The 17,856-nt window shown below is 34.1% G+C and overlaps 1 protein-coding gene across 16 annotated transcripts in view; it reads right to left on the reverse strand.

The window, feature by feature from the left end:
• The window catches only part of LOC111427873 (terribly reduced optic lobes), an 88,769-nt gene that overhangs the window by 10,792 nt on the left and 60,121 nt on the right, over positions 1-17,856 (reverse strand). For 7 of the 16 annotated variants that reach the window (XM_071196317.1, XM_071196313.1, XM_071196311.1 and 4 more), the window contains 23 exons: positions 12,968-13,084; positions 12,624-12,734; positions 12,360-12,470; positions 11,086-11,325; positions 10,726-10,899; positions 9,466-9,690; positions 9,186-9,305; positions 7,654-7,893; positions 7,409-7,522; positions 6,507-6,764; positions 6,396-6,446; positions 6,217-6,231; positions 4,523-4,750; positions 4,055-4,195; positions 3,741-3,989; positions 2,633-3,681; positions 2,422-2,573; positions 2,173-2,371; positions 1,889-2,029; positions 947-1,828; positions 694-890; positions 357-639; positions 55-300 (listed from right to left, as the gene is read on the reverse strand). In XM_071196317.1, the coding sequence (XP_071052418.1) occupies positions 55-300; positions 357-639; positions 694-890; positions 947-1,828; positions 1,889-2,029; positions 2,173-2,371; positions 2,422-2,573; positions 2,633-3,681; positions 3,741-3,989; positions 4,055-4,195; positions 4,523-4,750; positions 6,217-6,231; positions 6,396-6,446; positions 6,507-6,764; positions 7,409-7,522; positions 7,654-7,893; positions 9,186-9,305; positions 9,466-9,690; positions 10,726-10,899; positions 11,086-11,325; positions 12,360-12,470; positions 12,624-12,734; positions 12,968-13,084 (5,543 nt within the window). Of the gene's footprint in view, positions 1-54; positions 301-356; positions 640-693; positions 891-946; positions 1,829-1,888; positions 2,030-2,172; positions 2,372-2,421; positions 2,574-2,632; positions 3,682-3,740; positions 3,990-4,054; positions 4,196-4,522; positions 4,751-6,216; positions 6,232-6,395; positions 6,447-6,506; positions 6,765-7,408; positions 7,523-7,653; positions 7,894-9,185; positions 9,306-9,465; positions 9,691-10,725; positions 10,900-11,085; positions 11,344-12,359; positions 12,471-12,623; positions 12,735-12,967; positions 13,085-17,856 lie in introns of all 16 variants that reach the window. The other 9 variants (XM_071196314.1, XM_071196312.1, XM_071196308.1 and 6 more) reach the window with 9 other exon arrangements.

Below are 17,856 nucleotides of genomic sequence, written 5' to 3' on the forward strand. Positions count from 1 at the left end.
TTAAAAAAAATACGTAAATTATTTTACAAAATTAATAATTATGTTCACACTTACCACTGGACATCTGCATTCTTCAACATTAATTGCTTTATCTTGACCAGTAACAGTTTCAACAGCCGTATCTAAAGTGATATCACTAATAAAAGTAGTTGAGGTATCAGTCGATGGTTGAGCTCTAATAAGGATCGCGTTTATGTTGGCTAAGACGCGAAGAATATCTTCTCTAGAAGCAGGTCGAGGTCCTTGACGATCATCCACTCTTTGCCATTTAGCAGCAGGGCTTAAAGTTACTGATATTTTCTAAAACAACAAAAAAAATGTAATATATAAATAAAATGAAATTATTATACAAATACATTTGCAATGTCGACTTGTTGCGGTGTTGGAGATGACCAAGTAATCGTGATACCATTTCCGTTAATGATAACATCGTTATCTTGGAAAAAGACTGCATTTGGACGTTGATTAAATCGTTGTGTAAATTCTAATTTTCCCCCGTACGATTTTATTTTGTTTCCAGTGAAGGTGTTGGGTAAGGACCAGAAAAGACGATCAGATTCACTTGGACGAAAAATATAAGCGATTTCATTCAAAGATAGATCAGCTTGGAAATTTTCTGATATGATTTTACGCATGTTACTTTAATAAAAACGTTAATTAATTAATGGTTTTATACAATTTTATTATTCTTACCGATCAGTTAAAACAAATCCGTTATTACTAGATGGATCTAAAATTTGGCTTGGAATTTGTTCCACGTACAAATTACTTTCACTACATTCCGATGAAACACCAGCGCAGAAACAAGATTGGCACCCGTCAGGTAGATCAGCGCTCAAACCGAATGTACCTTCTTTACATCTGTTGCAGGTTTGTCCTTCAACATTTGTCTAAAATCATCAAAATAAATCAATACCTCTATTTAACATCTCTTTGAGTAATTTACTTTGCATCGACAACTTCCTCCATAACAATAGCTACTAATAGATCCTCTTGCATCACAATTACAACCAACATCTCCATCATATCGACATGGAATTCTATTGATGGGATCTCCAGAGTAGCTAGCTGCACAACTTTCACATTCTGGTCCTGTGGTATGATTTCTGCAGTTCAAACAATGTCCGGTTTCGGGGTCACATTCGTTAGAATAACCATTACATGAACAAGGTTCACAAAGTCCAAGATATAATCCGTCCGTCGTTCTTTTATATCCATATGCGCAATGTTCGCATGAAAGTCCTTTGTAGCCAGGTGGGCAATGACATTGTTCAACTTCGAAGGCTCTTTGAAGACCCGTATTTCTACTATCTGCTATATCCAAAGATACAGATTGCAAAGCAACTTCTCTGGTATTCGTTGTGTACGTTGCCTTGATCAAAATAGCTTCCAATTCAGCTAAAGCCATTAATAGATGTTCTCTATACGTTTTTTGGCCATCATTTCTTTGCCAGTATTGTTCCAATAACGGCACAGATACAGTTTGGATGGTATTAGGTTGGATTGATTGTTTGTGGTAATAAGACAATTTAATATGGTTCTTGCTGATAAGTTCAACATCCGGATAAGTATTTCTTGAACTTAGGCCACCTGGAAGCGGATTATATCGCAACGAATATTTTAATTTTCCTCCGTAAGCAGTAACTTTATTTCCAAGATATCTGGTTGGCAAGTACCAATATTTCACTTCTGGACTTGAAGTAAAGTTTGTGTAAACAATTTCTCGGCTGTCGTAACGAAGTTCAATTCCATGGTCTGATGGCTGTTCTTTATGGCGGAAATCGACGATTTTAAAATCATTCTTTGAGCTTGTGAAGGCAGTTTGAATCTAGGAATGAAATAAAAAATAATGATAGAAGAATTAAAAGATAAATCAGGAAATACTTACCACGTCTCTGTACCAATTTGAACTTGAGCATTGTTGAGTTACTCCCATGCAGAAACACGCTATGCATCCAAATTGATTATCACTGCTGAGATGGAATGAATTTTTCTGACATTGGTTACAAGATGGTCCAGTTGTAAATTCCTAGATTGTTATTAAAAAAGAGGTAATAATATTTCTAAATTATCAAATAGTACTTACGCCATCATTCACATTTTATTGTTAGTAAGCAAGATGAAATAAATAGTTGTTTAATTTAAAATTAGTGTATAAATAACTTAAATTACCTTGCATCTGCATCTACCATCTGGTTCAATTACTGCTGTTCCATCTGGATTGCAAAGACTTGGTCGGCATGTATCTCCTGGGACTAAAGGATTTCCAGTGTAACCTGAAGCGCATTGGTCGCAACGTTTTCCTATGTAACCGGCTGGACAATCGCAGATGACGTCACCATCAGATTGTAACGAACATGTTCTTCCAAATCTAATCATTAAATTAATTAAAAATGTAATGAAATTTGTTTTTAAACTTACTGATTTGGTGGGTTAGTATGTGGACAAGGACATGGGCGGCATGGTATTCCTCGATTTGGATCTCCATATTCTCCAGGAGCGCAAGTTTCTATTTTGTAACATTTTCCTAGCCAAGCGCCGCTTTCATGACGGGTATATCCAGGTGCACAAAGCTAATTAACAAGAAATAGAATAATTTTTTTCATATCATTTGATTTAAAAATTTTCTAACCTCACAAGATAACCCACTGTATCCAACTGGGCATCTACATTCTTCAACAAACACTGCATCATCTTGTCCAGTTGGTCCCGCAGAATCCATACCAATATTATCCAAAGTTGTATCAATATGACCCTCGACATATTGCAGTTTAATTAAAATAAAATCAATGTTAGCTAAAACCATCATAATTTCTTCGCGCTTTGCGGGAATATCTTGTCCGTATTGATTTCGAATAAACCATTCACCAGGGAAATATCTAATTTCATAATTAATATTTCGATGGTGTTCTGATCGATCTTGATGTTCTTTACTGGGATGAATCAAAGTGTACCCATTTCCGACAACAATCGCATCGGGAGCTTTAGAAGTTGGTCTTCCATATCCATTATAACTCACGTTGTATCTCAAATAACCACCATAACTCTTTAATTGGTTTCTATTATAATTTTCAGGCATCACGAAATACGGGATGATGTTTTCTTCTCCTTGTGCGGGAGTGTGATAAAGTTTAACTCCAGTATTCAATCGAGTTGGGGTTAATTGTAATCGAGTTTCGCTATGTCTTGGATCGTTTCGATCAATTTGAAGTTGTCCTGTTACTCTATCAACATGAACGCCACGCGTTTGATAAGAAATTAATGGCGGATTTAATTGATAAATAAATAGATCGGCGGATTTACAACTGGTTGTTATTCCAAAACAGAAGCATGGAATGCAATCGTCTTCTCTTCTAGCATCATCATTAAAGAACCCTACTGGACAAACATGAGCGTCTCTAATAACCGTTAAAATTGTATCGGGAGTAGCAAAAACTGGTCCAAATTGATTAATAGCTTCGCAAGAATAAGCTCCTTGGTCGTGTTCTTGAATATCATCGCATATTAATGTCCCAGTACCATTCACGCTTCTTGTACGACATTTTTCTGGGATGTGTCCCCAATTTAGACGCCAAACTATTTCTGGAGTTGGAATTCCTACTGCAGTACAACTAATTTCAAATCTCGATCCAACATGTAATTCCACTCTAGGTGGTGGTGGTCTTAAAATAATAACGCGGGCTAAAAAATAAAAAAAGATTGTTTTAATCAATTTTTTCCTACAGTTAAAGAATACATACAACATCCAAATTCATCAGAACCATCTTGACAATCTCTTTGGTGATCGCAATGGAAACTTCTTGGTATACATTGATTTCCGGAATTACAAGCGAATTGTTTGTTGGTACAAGCTTGTCCAGGAAGTGATGGTTCACAATTAGATTCATCAGAACCGTCATGACAATCGTTTTCGCCATCGCAAAGCCACGTTTTTAAAACACATTGTTTATTGGCACAACGGAATTCGTTCGGTTCGCAAGAGTATTGACCTATTTAAAATAAGCATGGTATCGATTTAACAATTATGACCTTAAAGTTAAATTTTTGTTCTTACTGCATCGAGTTTCATCGGTTCCATCTTTGCAATCGAAATTTCCATCGCAAACTAATTCCCTTGGAATACAGTCTCCGTTGCTACACGTGGCCTCGTGCAGTTGACACGCTATGGGTTGCGGAGGTGGTGGTGTCGATATCACTGGAATTTTGAATTGTTTTAACCAAATACAACAAAGAACGTTGAGGCAGCACGGTGCAAATACTGCGACTTACCGTGAGAAAAAAATTACCGAGCAGCGGGTACAATTAATAAGAAATAGATTTATTTTAAAACATTTTTACAAAGAATTTTTTTTTAATCATTTTACCTGCACCGTGATAATCGGTATCAATTGGCGGAAGTACACCAAATTTAAGCAATGAAGTTTGATGTTTTTCAAATTCCGCTGCGTTAAATTATTTTTTATTAAGAATTTTATTTTATACTTACTACTAGAAATTTTAATTGAGATTTAAAGATACTTACGAGGTTCAACTTTAAGTTGTACTTCGGCTCTCGCAACAGGCGTTCTTAAAGCTTCTTGGGCAGGCTCACAAATATACGGTCCGCTATGACTTAGTTGAATATTTGGTATCTCCAATCTTCCTTTTATATCTCTTGAATGAGGTGGAAGAGGCAGCCCGTTTCCTCTTATCCAGTGTACTCTTGCTCTTAAAGGTCCTTCATCTCTGCATTGAAAGACGACTTCTCTACCTATGATTAATATTTTTTTTAGTTATACTGGTTGATGGTAAATTTGAAGATTAAATGTAAGTGTTTCCCCAAAAGCTTAGTAATTTTTTTTCTGCAATCGATACTAAACATTTCATATGTTATAAGATGTCACTACAAATGTTGTAAATATTGACAAAATGTTTTGTCTTACTTTTGTCTACTTAAGTGACAACTTCTTAATATCGATTGCTGATTTTGATAATTAATATAAGTAGATCGAAAATGATTAGCTGAAAAAGGAACAATGCTTTTATATATTTCTTGAGCATCTGCTCAACTGCATATTTCATATTAAAATGGTTTTGATAATGGATATCTTTGCAACCATTCGGAAACGGAGAAATCTGTGATTTGCTTATTAAGTTTTTGAACAACATCTCCAAGATTTGCTCTGAATAATATTGAATAGGTAAATTGCTCAATAAGACGCAGTTACTTTGACTGATCCAAAATGATTTCCAATAATTGATAAATGCTCTGATTAATTCCTAATACCACTGAATGTTGCCAAAATGACGTCTAACGGCTCTTAGCATTTTCTGAATTGCTTCTCATAGCTTTTAATGGCTCCCTGTACATTCTTGAGAGTTCTGGATTTCAAACTGATTACGATGGTTCTAAATGGTTACCAATAACTGTTTATTGAATTGTTGCAAAGATATTATTTATTCAAAAAAATCTATGATAAATCTAGATAAAAGAAATTGCAATCAAAGAAGTAAGACTTCAATCAAGCATTTTCGATCGTATTACTTTTTGGTAAGTTTTTTTTATAAATATATATATTTTTATTTTTGTATTGTATGATACATTTGCTGTGCCCATTAGATGAAATAAAATGATAAAAATCAACACTCCTCAAGCAATAATTTAACAATAAAACCCAACTAAACATAGTTTAAGTAAAAAAGAAAACCAAACTACATATAAACGATCCTTTTAAATGTGCAGAAAAGAATGAGCGATTGCATCTCAATCTTACAGGATATTCCATAATAAAAATTCTAATTTTAAGTCGCCCAATTGGATCTATCGCTTTAATTAACATCAAAATTCACGACGAGATATGTGAATTTAGTTCACTATACTGGTCGTGTTTCCATATTGATTGTACTCGCAGCTATCACTCTACGCCACGTATTGTACCAGCTCATATGAATATCATCCCGCCAAAAGCTTCAACCGCTGTTAGTGTCAATGCAATTGTAACATACAGCACGGAATTAATATTGATTGTTTCCTTAAATCTTAATAATAAGAGTTATTATTTACTTAATGGAATATCCTATAATGTAAATAGTTTCGACAGAAAAAAATGGACATTTACAAAAGTTGAATGAGATTTTTGATGATGCTGAATGCGTGATGGAATGAAGATAAGAGAAAAATGACATGAAAAAGCACACCCTGAATTTTTTGTCTAATTCTGCACAAAATATACTCACCCAGCTTAAAAGTACCTGCGCCGAACATGGCAAAATAATAAACAACGAATTAGTAAGTTTAAATTACATTGAGTAATCGGGATACGTATAGCCCATATAAAACTACATCATACCGACAAATACAACAATTATGTACTATCTTTTTTCTTATTATAAACATTTATGTATTTTATACTTACTTTCTTTGATGTCTTGAGAACTTGGATAGGTTTTCAAATGAACTCCTGGATCTAAACAAAAAAAGAAAATCCATAAAATTTCTTTTAAATAAATAAATTTTAATATCTTACTCCCACAAGAAATTTCATCTGTTTCATCAACACAGTCATAATGGCCATCGCATTGTTGGTCTTGTCTGTAACAACCTTGCCTGTCTCTGCAGAAAAGCTCCCCATATGGGCAGTGAATTCGAGGTGGAGGTGTAGTAACTTGTGGGCAGCTCTTCTCATCAGAGTTATCACTGCAATCCTGTCTGTTGTCACATCTCATGTAATGTGGAATACATTGTCCATCATCGCAAGCAAACTCATCGGGACGACATGAAGGCTCTAAATAAATAAGTATATTTTGGTTTAAGTTGAAATGATATCATGTTAAATTACAACACATATACATTACACTAAACAGGTTGTTTTAAATATGTTAAACGAAAGAATGGTTTATACTAACACTATAATTTAATGTATGTACATATTCCTTTTTTGCATCTTGTTTTTGAATAAAAACAACCATGCATATGGAGATTGTGTATTAATTTCTACTTAGTTTCTATTAACAATATTTATATACAAATTTCTATATTTTTATCTAATCTTACTCTACTGAGTTCTTTTATTCTACGACGTCAACTATCAAAAAAATACGTTCGAATAAATATACGTAACACAGAAAAAAGAAAAAAAAACATTGTTATTGAACGAAATACAAAATCAAAACTGAACGTTTCAAACAAATTTACATATTTTCTAACCGAAACAGTTCTGTTCATCAGAAAAATCTCTGCAGTCGTAGTAGTTGTCGCAACGAAGATCCAAAGTGACGCAGCTGCCATCCGAGCACCGGAAGTCCGATTCTGCGCAGGTCTCTGACCGAGAGGCCACAACAACTTACTTAAAAACTGAGGCCGGTATAACGACATTGCGGCTGCAAAGCAGCTGGAAAATAGGGGCGACGGTTTTTCGTAAAAACTTACCGCAATATTTTTCATCACTGTGATCCGGGCAATCCCACGAACTATCACATCGCAACTGTTTGTGAATACAAGTTCCATCATCGCATCGGAATTGTTCGGGACGGCAATGAGTACCTAAGAAATTAATAAAGAAACAAATAAGTATAATTAAAAAAATTTAATTGAAACAATTTTTTCCAAATTACTAAATAATGTGCCCTTAAAAGCTGGTGATGATATCTAATTAGCCAAACCTTTCTACTTACCTTTAGGTGGACATCCTTCTTCATCAGTTCCATCGTCACAATTATTATATCCATCGCAACGTTGTTCATTTCGGAAACAAGTATTGCTCTCTTTACATTTTAATTCCCCGTATGGACATTCAAACGGTTTTTCGCAACCATCTTCATCAGAATGATCGCTACATTGATTAATTCCATCGCATACAAGATGATACGGAATACAGTGACCGTCTTTGCATCTGAACTCATCATCTTTGCAAACTGTGTGATTGAAGAAAGTATTGAAATCGATTTGAATTACTATATTGAACTAGTAATAGGGCAAGTAATAATCCAGGTAATATGTACAAAAATATTTTTTTTGCGAAAAGATCATATTCGATGGCATCAAATACATAAAAGAACAATTTTGTCAAAAATCTCATGCACGTATTATTCTGAGGTCTTTGTGTTTCTCTAGTACCAATTGCGTTTATGAATCCAAATTGACTCTTTGACACTTTTTTATTACCAACCTAGGGGATTTAAAATCCAAAAACATTCAAATTTGAACATTCAAAAATTCAAAAATTAACTTCTATCATTTACTTTCTAATTATTTCATATCTTTAATTACTAACTATAATCTTTAAATTGTTGGTTAATAATTTTTATTATAACTAAAAAACTAATTAACTGGAGTGACCTACAGTTACATTACTCGTATTTTTATATGACACTGATAGGACTAACAACATTTGTAGAACGTCCATCGATACATGATTATTAGATTATAAAAAAGCGAAGTAATGTCAAAATACGACCGAATCTTCAGGATAAAGTACCAGTTTTGGTTACACAATTTCAAATTTTATATCTAAATATAATCATGACCACCTCTAAATGTCGTTTTTTATAATTATAAAAACACAAATAACATATTTTGATCGTGTATCAATATTTAGCGTGAAAAAGATGTTTGTTCAGGTTAAGTGCGTTTTCCAGTTGATGGGTTTAGCCTAAAATTGATGTAACTGTCACAGTATTTACACACATGCTTACATGTGTATACACAGAAGTAATGCTAAAAATAGTCCCTTTATATGCACAATCTTTATGTACTTCGTATATGCGAGTACGTAAACAGAACACAGATTTACAACCGTGCTTAGTTTTCTTATTACTTTAAAAATAACGAAGATATGATGCCATCAAATATACTTTTCCATAATACCCAATTTTTTTATTTTGTTTTATTTACACAAGGGAAATGTTATTCTTTCATTAGTAACTAATAGGGATTGTTAATTTCTGCTGTTATTCCTTTTAATATGTGTTATCATTTTTAAAATCCTTTTCCATTCTTCAATTCCATTGATATTTTTCCATTGTGTTACTATAATTTTTTTAGGTGAACATGCAAAATATTAATTCTACAAGTAATAAATTAACCCAATAACCAGATCATAATCAAATATACTAAAGAAAGAATAGAACTACTAGAAGAATAAGTTAAAAAGACGATCTATAACCTTTATAAGATCTAAAATAAAGAACGTATATTTTATATGAACCTTTAACACTGCAGTTCTTTTCATCGGAATGATCAGGACAATCTGGTATTCCGTCACAATAGCGTTTGTATATGATGCAAACTCCATTTCCACATCTGAAGTGGTCGTAGGGACATTGAACTAAATGTTAAACAAAAAAAGCAACAACATAGAAGAAGAATCTGTTGTTTTCTGTTTTTGGACAGAAGTTAGGAAGAAGAAAATGTTAGCACTACTACAACATCTTGGATTTTGTTACTTTTTTTAAGAGGATTTATTTAAGTTGGTGCTATAAACATACCGCAATTTTCTTCATCGGATTTATCAGAACAATCGGGGTACAAATCGCAACGTTTATCTTCATCAATACACTCTCCGCTATTGGTGCATTTAAATTGATCCATTGCACAGACTCCTGTACAATTCTCTTCATCTTCGCCATCAGGACAATCTACGTAACTATCGCATCTTTTGCCAAAAACGCACGTTCTATCGTTGCATCTTATTTCAGATTCTTTACATTCAACTATTAATAATAAACGAATCATTTAATCATTTAAAAATATCTTTAGAAATATTCTTTTATAAAGCAATTAATATTATATCAATTATTGCCTTAGAAATAAATGAATTAATAATTAATAGACACAAATACATCAACAGCTTATTCTGTTATTAAGGAAAGTTATCATGATCCACAACCAGGAGTATTAGTTGTTGTTAGTTTAAGGATGTAGAGGAATGTCTAAAATATATGGATGCGGTACATTAAAACCGAACGCTCGGTGAGTTAATTAATTTCTGAATCCCGAATTTAATCCCCCTCCCGGTAGAAATCCGCTAAGTCCACACGGTTCTGGACAAACAACAAGCCGACCCGGTCCATATTTATGTAATGAGGTCCCTTGTCCCAGGGTCTGAGACATGTAAATATTGTTCGTTTCAATTCCTGCTCTACGCCGCAAAACAAATTGTACGCCTCCGTGGGCTCGAATTTAGAGGCGTGAAAATTGCACGAATCCTCTCTTTATGTTTTCAGTACGTTTTCGCCATATTCCTGTTAAACTTACTCGTTCTAACTCAAATTTCCATGTTGTATTTCATTAATTTAAAAAATCCCGGATAAATAAATCACATTAAATTTTTGGTTAGCACATTTTCATTCGGATTCAATTTTGAGCATTAATCACTTTTTCAAAAAGAATTATTTACATTATAAGATAACAAGTTGAAAATGAATTTCAGTTAAAGTAAAAAAATCCGTCATTGCACTTAACAAAGACTAGATTTTTTAATAAAGATTCTACATTTTCATTTATCGAATAAAAATACCACCAGGTTTATACTATATGCATAAATTACCATTTCATTTCTGAAATTCACTTTACTTTTTATTTCAACTTTTCTGATAAAGTTAAAATCGTTGTTGGTTAAAGAATCCTAGAAAACAAAAAGCTTTTTTTCCTATACATTTTCGATTCGATTAAACACACGTATACACAGATGTTTTTACAACAAGAAGCTCGTACGGATTCCCCCTCATTTCTAAACATTAGGTTACCTCCGTTATCGTATTCTTTTGGCTTGTATGCCGGTTCTTCGCAACTTTCTTCGTCGCTGTTATCATCGCAATCCTTGTAACCGTCACATCTGTGGATTTTTAGTGTTTTTGCACCGTTCGCGCATTCCCATAGTAAATCCATGGGAAACGTCGAGTTTGGTATTACTTTCCAACCTAAATCAGCATATTAAGTTTCGATCGAAAGCTTATAAAATTTTTACAAAAGCTAAAGTTGAGAGGAAAAATAAAATAAGAAAAAGAAACACTAAACCAAAAGTGAAAGATATCAAGATATCAAGATGTGAAGATATGCTATATATTTTTTTGATAGATATCGTAAGCTTTAATGTTTTCACTAACCACAAGAATCCTCGTCTTCAGAAAATGGACAATCTCCGACTCCATCGCATCTCTGACTTATACTTATGCAGGTTCCAAAGTTACAACGAAATTCGTCATTTTTGCATGTGCAATTTTGTTCGTCGGATTTATCCGGGCAATTATGTTTCCTATCGCATCTGTGCATTTGGTCGATGCATGTGCCATCCGCACATCTCCATTGGTAGTGTTCACATGTAGAAGGTTGAGATGTCGAAGGAGCTAAGGTGGTAGGTGGAGCTGAATTTTTTTATTTCATTAAAATAAGAGATTGATTGGTTGGTGATATTGATATTAAAGAATAATGTTAAAATACGAATTAGTTTAATAAACCGGCTCCTCCACCAATTATTTCTAATAAATTTTGCTTAAAGAATAATAAGTTAAGTAATACAAGGCATGTATAAATGAAATATACGTTTTAAATGTTATGTTATTAGGTTCATACAAATTTGATCACATTCGAAAAAAGTGTTTTGATCAGAAAACTCTAGAGGAGTTGTTTACCTACTAATGTTGATGAATAGATTTGAGACAAATGTTTTCGACACTATCGATTGATTGACTATAAAACGAGTTTCCAATCAATTAGAAACTCTTCCACGAACAAATCTATAAATATCATGTGTAGTGGTAATACGACGTATTTAAGGTTTAAAACAACTTAAATAAATGAAAAGTAGAAAATCTTATTATCTAATTCGAACCATAAAAATTCCTATTAGAAATGATGAATTGATGGTGTATATTTGTCACAAATGCTTTCATCAACAGGAGTCTTCTTACTTTTTCGAAAAAAGCTTTTCTTAAACAGTTTCTTTAATAAAAATTGTTAAAAATCAATGATTTATTTTTTCCTGGAAACTAAGTTAAAGAAAAAAATCGTTTTCAGCAAAACCGCTTGGATTGTAGAAACGAAACTTTTTGTGGTTTAAGTTTCAAAAATGAACAATTGTACAAAACATCCAACATCTTCGAATGAGGTTTCTTGGAAAATATCTTCCAATTTTTAATGAATCATTTTTTGATTAAAATATATGATAATTTTGTGTATGATAATATTTTGATAATGTATGTTCATTTTAACTTAACATAACATTTAAACTGAATACATCATTTATAATAACTCTGTATTTTGCATTTATAGCTACCATCCACCGATTATTATAAAAAACCACCAATCACCTCGTTTTATATATTTCACCATTTTTTTTGTTACTTATTAAAGAACTTTTAAGAAGCAAAAAAAGCCATACTATCACATCCTAATTCGTCTGATAGGTCTGAACAATGATATGTGCCATCGCATCTTAATCGTTTTGGGATACAGAACCCGCTATTGCAAATAAACTCGTCTTCTTTACATGCTGCAAAAATATTATCAATGATTGAAACTTTCTTTTATTTAAAAGGACCAAAGATAAATAGAGGAATGCAGATTTTTTTGAAATAGTTTTGAAATATTTTGGAAAAAAATAAATTAAAAAACAGGAACTATTTGGAGAGTAATGAAAACTTACGACAATTTTTTTCATCTGAAAAGTCTGAGCAATCGTTTTTCTGATTGCACCTCCACTCAATCGGTATGCGTTTGCCATCCCCGCACTCAAATTTCCGCCGCCTATCGTAATCTAAACGAGTGGCAAAGACATGCTGTTATTTTTTCTACATTTTGGTGGAAGAATAATGACTCTGGTTAGTTTAGGTGCAACATGCTGAAAGCGCTTCAGCATACGGATAAGCGAAAAGTGCAAAGCGTTCTCTTTAATCAAATCTACTGAAGCTGAAGAGTTTCTACGTTTTTTCTACTTACTCAAAACTACAAGCCTACGCTTTTTTTTTATCTACAATTTCTATGACTTACTTGAACATCCTTTTTCATCTTCTCCGTCGTTACAATCAATGTAGTTATCACATCTGAACAGTTGGTCGAGACACGTACCATCGTTGCATATAAAATTACCCGAAGGACATTGTGGTGCTAAAAAAACAAGAGAAAAAATAATTTAGATTAAAAAAAGTTATATAAAAATCTGTATGGGAACAGTGTCTTGAAATCCTTCTTTATACGTGGAGTATATATTTATTCGATTTGCCAGATCACGTTATTGGGACGGGTAGCGTAGATACTCGAGTCCTGGAAACGAATCCTGGTGGGCGAAATTAGATTTCTCAATGCCTAACATTGTTTGCCATCGTATGTTGAAACGTACCGAGCAAATACATCTGCGGATTGAATCTTATTCTAACAAGAACCGTTGTTTAAACCGATATATTAATGTTAAACTAAATCCGTAATTAAAAAAAACTTGTTAAAGCAAGTGAGATTCGTGTGATCGCGTTCCAAATCCTTCAGCGCAATTCCCAAAATCAATTTAATAGTTTTAGTCGCTCCGATATCAAAGGGGGAGACGTTATTGCAGCCCCGCCGATGTAGCCCTAAACCTTCTGGAGGACGTTGAACAGGTCCGATTACGGCAACGACCACTTCGGTTAGTCGAGCTGGGTGCCACTTGCCAATATTACCGTCAACGTTCGGAAATACTCGAAAGTCCGACCAACGGAAGCGGCCACCTCGTGTTTTGTTACCTTGGAACCCTTTTGTGTACCGTGATATGGTCTCAACTAAATTAACATATTGAGTAACTGATAAGTTACTTGAGCCACTTTGTGATATAACTCGAACGAGTTCAAATTTAAAACCCTTTCTAAAGTTCTTGATTTCTATTTAAATTTTCAATCTTTTAAAAGTTATTTTATAAGATAACAAAAAAATACTATAATACACTAAAAACCTGGATATAAGGGATAGCCAAAAATACTGTTAGTTCGTACTAACAATCTAGCAGTGTATAACAAGTAATACTAGAGGTAACATAGCACTACAACTAACACTAGACCTAGAACTAGAAACATTCGGGTTTAGCCGTACGTCTTTTTAAGACAGATTACTCCTTCTATATTTATTAGTTAACTACACTTTACCCCCTACATTTATGATAATTGAGAATTGACGTTCATAATAACTATTGGCAATCATTTGCTTTGCTCGTTCCATTAACTAATAGGCAAGCGGTCATCGGCGGGGGCACGTTACGCGGTAATGGCGGTTTTTAATTTTCATTTTAAATGCAAGCGTTGCCTGAAGGCCTCGAACGATGGTGCCCATCCCGCGGTCCCGTGTCGACACGCTAATTACCCCCAATTACTTTCGACCAGGAACCTTTTACCATGGCAATCGTTTCCAATTAAAAAAATCGTCGAGGTAGCTTCCTCCCAGAAGAAAGCTCTACTTATCGACTTAATAAGTTCTCTACCTGTTTTTTTCAAGCTTTGAAATAAATTTAAAAAAAAATGAGACACCGCCCTCCCTTCGAAATTAGCTTTCATGTCGAACACATGAAACACATGTTTTCTTTTGTGGGGACGCAAGCGAAATAAAAGGACAAAAACCGAGATGCTGCGACGGAAAGCAAGAAACGCATTTCCTTTTTACGGTTCGCCCGGAGGTTTGTGATTTACCGTGTTTTTTTTCTCTCGAAAGCCACTCCGGTGGTGCGGTGGCTGTGCAATGCAAGGATATTTCGTAGGAAAGCCTTTTTTTATTATGTAATAGCAACCCCGAGGGGGGCCGACATTTCCTGGTCCGAAATTGCGTTTATCCGATCACGACAAGTGGGTTAACTGTTTCGAAAAACCCGTCTAAATGCTCGTAAATAAATTGAACGCTTACACAAACGGAAGCAGATGTTAGAGCGGCGTCGTTAAAGTTATGAGGGAATCGGCGCGTATTTCGAAAGCTTTCCGTCACAATCCCCAGCTGAATTATCACGACCCACGCACAGCTATAATTCAGGTGTTTCAACCGAGACAATGAACAGGTGGTGCTCTTTGTTTTTACACGTATTTTCGTCTCTTAGATGAAACATCTTTGTGGATAAATTAACTCTAATAATTGCTTGTTATCTCACCACATTAATATTGGATGTTATTATTTATCGTTGTATTTTGACCTTAAATTATTGCTTTATTATCACGAATGCAACGAGAATTCATTATTCAGAGTAGAATGTTCTGTCTTGTTTAAGTATAATAAGGCATTTTCTCTTGTTAAAAAAAATGAATCCTTGTAGGAGGTATTCTCTATTATTTCTTGTCATCATAAATCAATAAAACGATTAATTTTAATTATTAATTTATTGTCGTTGAAATTGAAACATTTCGTGTTTTTAGATATTCAGGTGAAATAGTTTCACCTTACAATCGAAGTGATTATTTGAGTTCGTTTCGGAATGTTTCACAAATTAAAATGTCCTATGAGGAGGAAATACAAAAGAAAACGTACGAAGAGAGCTATTCGTTAGAATCCTTAATCCTGTTTTACGCCGGCGTTTACCAGAGAATTACACTGTCCACGATAACATTTTAACGATGTCCTCGTACCTATTTCGCCTTTTTGCCGCCGCCCTTCGCTGCCGTTTTGCGCGTAGAAGGGTGGCAATTACTTTTTATAAGCTTCGCCGGATTCGGACCGTTTAAAATTTTCCAGAAACGGTCGCGGTTATACACATCGCTCTTTCAGTTTATATTGTGTTTTACACTCGTTTGCCGCTCTATATTATTTGTCTCGTAGAAAACCGCTAATTTTATCTTTTCTTTATAAAGGATTCATATGGGAATATAAAATGTTCGATATCAAATCGAACTGGGTGGCTGGGGGTATGAAATAACGCAAAAGGTACCGACGATTAAATCGTGTATGCGTATAAACGTTCGGTAATTAAATCTTTTGATGGCAGTACGAGAGCGGGCCACCTTCAAAGGTAATTACCCCTTTGCACCTTGTCGTTCTGCGTTCGACACATCTGGCCATCGAAGCCTCCAGGCCGGGGTTGTACATCCGCGCCACCGGTAAATATAATTAATTCAAGCCAATCGCAATCACAAAAGTGGATATTAATACTGAAACCTGCTTTGTGAGATGGTCTCCTCTGTGTATATGTCGGCACTAAAATTTGCCACTGATTTCGCTAACGTTTGAACATAATCTCTATTCTCGCTTAATGCAAACTACAGCAAGCATCGATAATTAAATTACCTTTGCTATCTATATGAGAAGTAGGTTTGTGTTAAAAACTGTGTTATACTGTTTTTATCTTTATAAGTTATGGAAAAAACATGATAGATTTCTCACACTTTGAAAAAAAATAATAAACGTAACTGTTGAAATGAGATTAACAATAAAGCTTCGTCGTGGAAGTCTATTTCAAATGCCCTAAGTCTGTGAATGCGTGAAACAGAGTATGTTTCAGTTCAAAATGTTTGATAAACGAGATCTGCAATCTGAAAAATTTAGAAAATGAGAAGTCCACCTTGGTTTTATGAAACTTATTTATTTTTTTTTTGAAAATTGTTATGTTAAGCTGTTATGTTCAAATTTATGTCCACAGTCTGCAAATCACTAATAATCTAAGCGATTCGTTAAAATACGAGGATATATGTTTTATTTTTATAATTTTCGTTAAAAAATAAATTATGAGTAATAAAATCGTCAATAATTTTCCCAACGTTTATAGCAGGTAATTAAATTTGATTCTCTTTTCGTAACCTATTTCTTGAATATTTCTAAATAAACAAGAATGTACGTCGGGTCGAATTGGTTCTTAAAATAAAACAAGAAGGAATATATGGCGGTGGGTTGGGTTATATAAATCCATTCGAGTCTAAAATATGGAATATTTTCATGCGATTCCAATTTTCCCCTCTTTCTTTTATTCCTTTGCGTTCACCCTAAGGCTCCAGCGATAATTTTAAAAACACAGCTGCCCTTTTCAAGCTTAACGACCCCCTGTGCCCTTTGGTAATGATGTAAACTTAGACGCGGCTGTAATTACTATGTCGCGCGATTCTTATTTTTCTGCGTAAATTATTACGATCTAAATTACGTAGTCTTTAGTTTTACCTTTTCTTTTTATGTTCTTTTTATATCCGATTTTTTTTCTCTGTATTTATTTCAAATGAAATAAACACGAGCACCTCCCACTTTACACTATGCTACTTATTAATTACAGAACAATTCCTTCCTACGTAATTATCGAGTGTTACGGTATTTAATCATTATATTTATCTGACGTTTCCTATTTCGGCCGGTTTAAATGAAAAATAATAAAAAACGGAGACACACACGCACACTATACGTGAAAAAACAAAATCCTTCATTCGCGATGTAATAACAAAACGAGAGAAACGAGAGAGTGAATGTGCAAGAAGAGAGATAGGATTTTAATGGTCTGCTATCGTTGAATGGTGACGATTGTTTGTGCTGAACGTTTATTTTGACAAACCGTCATCGTTTGGTTGGTTTGGTTAGAGTCGGTCGATGATTTTGCGACCGCGTTCGGTTTGGGTTCAATAGCTTCGTCGAAAATACACGCGTACGCAATATATTTAAAATGTAGGTTCTTCGAGTTGCATCAATCTACAAATAGAACGTGTCGGCCTTTAAAATTATTACTGTTACAGGCCTTGTCACGCGCATATTTTCTCATTTTCTGCTGACCCCCTGACATCAAATCCAAACCTTTATTATGGTTCCCGCGGGCGAGGTCCTATAATGCGAAATAAATTGCCGGGGTAACGGTGACAGTAAAAGAGAAGAGTCAAAAGAAAAATGATTCCCTGTGAACGCACACTTGAAATGTTTTCATTTTTTTTATGTATTTTCCGTTTCGACTTGAACGATAAAAGATCGTC

This window comes from Onthophagus taurus, chromosome 6 (genome assembly GCF_036711975.1).
Source record: "Onthophagus taurus isolate NC chromosome 6, IU_Otau_3.0, whole genome shotgun sequence".
Lineage (NCBI taxonomy): Eukaryota > Metazoa > Arthropoda > Insecta > Coleoptera > Scarabaeidae > Onthophagus > Onthophagus taurus.